This window comes from Crotalus tigris, unplaced genomic scaffold (genome assembly GCF_016545835.1).
Source record: "Crotalus tigris isolate CLP2741 ecotype Arizona unplaced genomic scaffold, ASM1654583v1 scf7180000017672.2133156, whole genome shotgun sequence".
Classification (NCBI taxonomy): domain Eukaryota; kingdom Metazoa; phylum Chordata; class Lepidosauria; order Squamata; family Viperidae; genus Crotalus; species Crotalus tigris.
In genome coordinates, this window is record NW_024096557.1 from 1,478,604 (window position 1) to 1,483,881 (window position 5,278).

At 33.6% G+C, this 5,278-nt stretch overlaps 1 protein-coding gene across 1 annotated transcript in view; it reads right to left on the reverse strand.

Moving 5' to 3' along the window:
* Nucleotides 1-5,130, reverse strand: part of ROBO2 (roundabout guidance receptor 2) — a 908,846-nt gene extending 903,716 nt beyond the window's left edge. The window contains exon 1 of the mRNA XM_039337222.1: nt 812-5,130. Within this exon, the coding sequence (XP_039193156.1) occupies nt 812-898 (87 nt within the window). The 5' untranslated portion in view covers nt 899-5,130. The remainder of the gene's footprint in view (nt 1-811) is intronic.
* Nucleotides 5,131-5,278: the final 148 nt, after the last annotated feature.

Below are 5,278 nucleotides of genomic sequence, written 5' to 3' on the forward strand. Positions count from 1 at the left end.
CAAAATCATCATAAGTCAACTGCAAAAGATAGCTTTATTTTGATCAGTTTACCTCCTGCAGTGATACCTTCAACACCATCAAACTTGCCTATCTCAGTTTCTTGGGAAAGACTCAAAAGGTGAAGAATAATGTCAAATCCAGTCTAAACATCAGGCTGACAATCATCATCATCATCATCATCGCTGCTCAACACTGTATCTATATATAGCCAAGATATTGCAATGGAGTTTGGCTTGGACAAATGTGCCACACTTACTATCAAACAAGGAAAAATAGTGAAAATTGAAGAAATCAAGATGCCCCACGAAAATAACATTAAGAGTCTGGATGAGGAAGAGTACTACAAATACTTGGGTGTCCTTCAAGCCGACAACATCAAGCACACTGAAGTCAACAAAAAGATTAGAGGTGAATACATCAAGAGAGTGAAGAAGATCTTAAAGTCTAAACTTAATGGAGGAAATACCATGAAGGCAATCAACACATGGGCAATTCCAGTCATTAGATACATAGCTGGAACAGTGGACTGTTCTCAAGCAGAACTAAAAGCAATGGATAGGAAGACCAGAAAAATAATGACAATGAATCATGCCCTTCATCCACGCAGTGACATTGACAGACTCTACCTACCAAGGCAAATAGGTGGGCGTGGAATGCTGAAGAAGAAAAAATGGCTTTGGAAGAATATCTGAAGGACAATGATGAAAGAAGAAATAGAATAAATGCTTTATTTGCTTCCATCCAGTCAAGACTTTTTTTATTGTTACAATTCATAAATGTTTATTGAACAACATGTTGTCTGGTTCTTACCTTAATAACATATAATAAAATTCTAATGTCTACCCAGTTTTTCCAGCCATTGGTAAAATACATCCCATATTTGAAAATATTCTGCATCTTCTTTTTCTTTAATTTTCAATGTGAGTCTATCCATTTCTGCACATTCCAGTATTTTCTTAATTATGTCATCTTCAGATTTCCAATGCTGCACAAAAACAATTCTTGCTGCTATTAATACATGTACCATTAAATATACATTTTCTTTTTCATATTTTCCTGAGATTATACCTAATAAAAATAGCTCTGACTTAAAATCTATGTGCTTTCTTAACATTTTTCTAACCAAGTATGAATTTTTGTCCAAAATTGTTTTGCTTTATGGCATGTCCACCAAAGATGATAGCATGTGCCTGATATTTTGCCTACATTTCCAACAATTGCTAGACATATTTTTAAACATTTTTGCTAATATAGCCGGTGGTAGATGCCATCTATAAAACATTTTATATAGAATTTTTTATATATATGCAGTTGCCATTATTATTTTATAGTTTCTTTCCCAAAGATTTTGCCAGTTTTCTAACTATAATGTGCCCAAAATTTTTAGCCCATGTTATCATTGTTTCCAAAGACTTGATTTCCATATTATATTGAACTGGTCTGAATAATAAACCAGTGACCAGATATACACATAATGTTAAACCAGGAAATAAATAAGCTTAGCCCTCACCATTGGCAGTGGATACTAGATATCAGCAGTTGTAATTTAACCACATCTAGATATATAACACTTTCTCTAAATCATAATTGGCTGGTTAAGTACAAAATTAAACTACAAAAGCAATGTGAACCTAACAAGCGACTGAAAGGACATTGTTAGGAATACCCAGAATTTATGGAATCCATGAAATTTGCCTTCTAGCAACATCGTAACTAGAATTCTGTAGGAAAAGGTAGTATGTTTTGTTAGCTAAATGAAAACAACCCACCATAAGTTACTTCATATTTACTCAAAACTAAATGTTTACCTTGATTTAGATCCAAACTTCATCATATTTACATTAAAGCTAGAAATCAATAGGACTGAATTAAGCTGCAATAAATAAGAACATTCAGTTTCAGCTGGTCTAAGCAAATACCCAGGTCATATTTTCTAATACAGAAAGTAAGCTTACCTTAGAATTTCAACAATATGAAAATCATATTATTTGAAACATGAAAATACAGGCTTTTGATTAATACTGCATTGTGCAAATGAATTAAAATAGTGCTAACAGTAGTGCCTATTAATTCTGGGAGTTGAAGTTGATGCATCACAAAATTGCCAAACTTGAGAAATATTGTTTTAGTCTATACAAATGTCCTTTACATGAAGAACATGACATAATTATAGTTTCTTTCTAAACTAGCTAATATAATACGTTTCTTCCTACCTCTCTTATGAAACATTTTATGTCCAAGTAGATTTAAAACTATATTTGAATTCACTAAGGATACTGACATAAATTTATTTGCCATAATGATGTCAATCTCTATTTCACTCTGCAAATTTCATAAATGACAAAAATAAACATTTCCAAATCTTTCTAAACCTTCTGTCATAAAACTGCAAAACAGCTTACACTTCTCATTACATGTATGTGCTAATGAGATCTCTTTGTCATAGCTGTATATTCTTAATTTACTCCTGGGATAAATTTTTGTTGAATGAACAGGCACCTTCTAATGCTGTTAAAATCAGACTAATATAAACAAACAAAAAATTAATTAAATCTAAGGACTGCTGCCAAATTCTAATTTGGGGATGAAAGTCATTGGGCTGTAGATGAGATTGCTTTCCAGATTTTGTCATGCTTCAATTTGGTTTTCCTCATGAGTTCTGCACTAATAATCCCATTTAATGTTCCAGCCTCTAAAGAGCTACTAAAGCCAAATGTTCACAAAAGTAAAATGCACATCTTGAAAATTGGTAGTTGAAAGATATATGCAAGTTTCATCCAAGAAATTATTGCTGAAAAGCCAGAGCAATATTCTTTTCATTATTATTTGTATTTAAAGTTTTAAATCCCAAACTTTATATAGCGATGCCAGATTTTAACTTGCCCATAATTTTTGATACAAGTTGTTGTCAGTATGCTTATTTTATATCTATAGTCTTGTACAGACTTGCTTTGTCATAGACTTGATCTTTTCAGAGATTTTCTTAGCAAAGGTTCAGACTTTTTCACAACATCCATCCATTGATATACTATCTAATTATTTCCACTATTTAGCAATAATTAACTTCCTGTCAGAAGTAGAAACTTTTTTTTTACTTTGTGAGGTTTTTTAATTCTATCAAAAATGCATAAAAATCCTAACTTTGAAGAATGGAAGCAGTTCCTATGGAGGTGACTGAGACTCAGTTTACTTTGGTTATCTAGGGGGTGTTTGAATCTATTAGTCCTGATGAAATAGGCAAGGTTCTCAGTCACAATATATTAGTTCGATGTTCCTGCCTTGGTCATTTCTCAAATTGACTATTGTAATGCACTTTATATGGAGCTGATGATTGTTAAACATCTGGATTGTTAAACATCAAATGCAATAGTGGTGACACATGTTACACATCTGCTCCATAAACTGCACTGCTTGCTAGTATTAGTATGGTTAGCCTTTCATGGGATGGACTGGGTTATTTGTGGAACCATTTCTCCAATTAAGTTTATCAGTTCTGTCACATCCAACATAAGGGACATGCTATGAGTCCTATCTATTAAAGAGTGTCATCTGGCAGGACCTAAATAGAAAACCCTTTATGTTGCGGCACTTCTTCTTTGGAACAGCATCCTCCAGAGATTGTCTAGACCCTGTTGGTCTAATGTAAAGCCTTGAAAATTTCTCACCAGGCATGGAGCTTGAAACATACTAGAAATACTGTGAAATATTTAGGTTGATGGCTGCTTGAAGTTTATTTCAGCTGCTACTTATATATTGCTATATTGCTATTACTTTTATTGTTGTTTGTTACCCAGAGTCAAATGAGCAACCATGTAAGTTGAAAAGTAAGCAACTAAATAAAATTTAACCTTCCCTTTAGTTATGCATGACATTTCATTAAACATTTTCTTCCCCAAATCTAAAATATTACATTCCTGTCAGAGGTAAAAGAATATTCCCTTCAGTTTTTCAGCATCGTAAGAATTCACTCAATATTTAAAAGATATGTGTGAGATTCTTATTGAAGTTTGATGCCAATTTAAAAACATATTTCTTGTGTAAATGCTGGTAGGAAATCCTCTTGCTGCCATAAATGCTGCCAAATATTCTAATTTTTTTTCCTAAATTAAGTCCCAAGCCGCTTTTAGCCTTGTGGCTGATACACCATAATATATGTCACATAAAACATAGTGCATTTTTGGAATTATATCTATATAAAGAGATTATTGTTTGCAATCTTTATCACTTTTTAAATTTTGCAATATTGAATTAACCCAGTACAACAAAAATGACAGCAATTTTTGTTCTAACTGTTATTCAACATGCTCTAAATTTTAAACTACTATCTATATACTATTAAACCTCTTCTGTTTGTTTCTAACCTTCATCTGGGCAAAACAGTGCATTTTTTGAACCAATGTGCTTCAAATTGGCTAACTTACAGAATGCCAGGACTCATTATTCCTATGGGAATGAAATTTGGGGAAATTGTGACCACTTCAGAGCTGTTTCAGCATTGCTACAGTCACACAATTTTAATTTTCAATGCTCCATGTTCGCTTCCCAAAAGTCAATGAGATGCTGGAGGAAATAGAAACTCAGTTGTGATCGTTGATGCTCCCTGACAGCTTCTCACAAGCAAAATCTTGCTTGAGGGAAGCTAGCAGGAAGCATCAGCAGTGGGAAAGCTGGCAGGAAAGATTACAAGTTGCTTGGGTAAGTCTCCCCCCCACTACACAACCCTATCTGTACCCTTTCTTGCACCCTTTCTGATCCATGTTGCACCCCCATGTACCCTCCCAGTCAGTACAGCACCACTTGCACATGTCCATGAGTCCTTCCTGTCTCATGCTTCACCCCCACATGCCCTCCCCAATCCAAGTCACACCTTTCACAAGACATCCCTGTCTTGGGCTACATCCCTGTGTCCCTCATAATTTTCCCTGACTTGGCAAATAGATTTAAATAAAAGTGATAAGTGGTCATTTATCCAATTTTCCTTTAATAATTATGAGCATTCCACTATTATTCCTCATCATCCATGTTCTTTAAAGCTAGACTAGTCTGACTAAATAGTAATCTTTCTTGACTTATTTTGCCTGCAGCAAAATAAGTATCATTTCTACTATTTAAAATATTTTGCATTCTTTGAATTTTATCCCCTCTTAAATTCTTCTTCCCTGTTCCTACTCATAAATCACCCCCCTCTTGTGATCCTTAAGGAACATTTATTAAGATTTACAAATAATAAGATTAAAAATTAATATAAACTACAAAATTATGGAAATACACCCATAA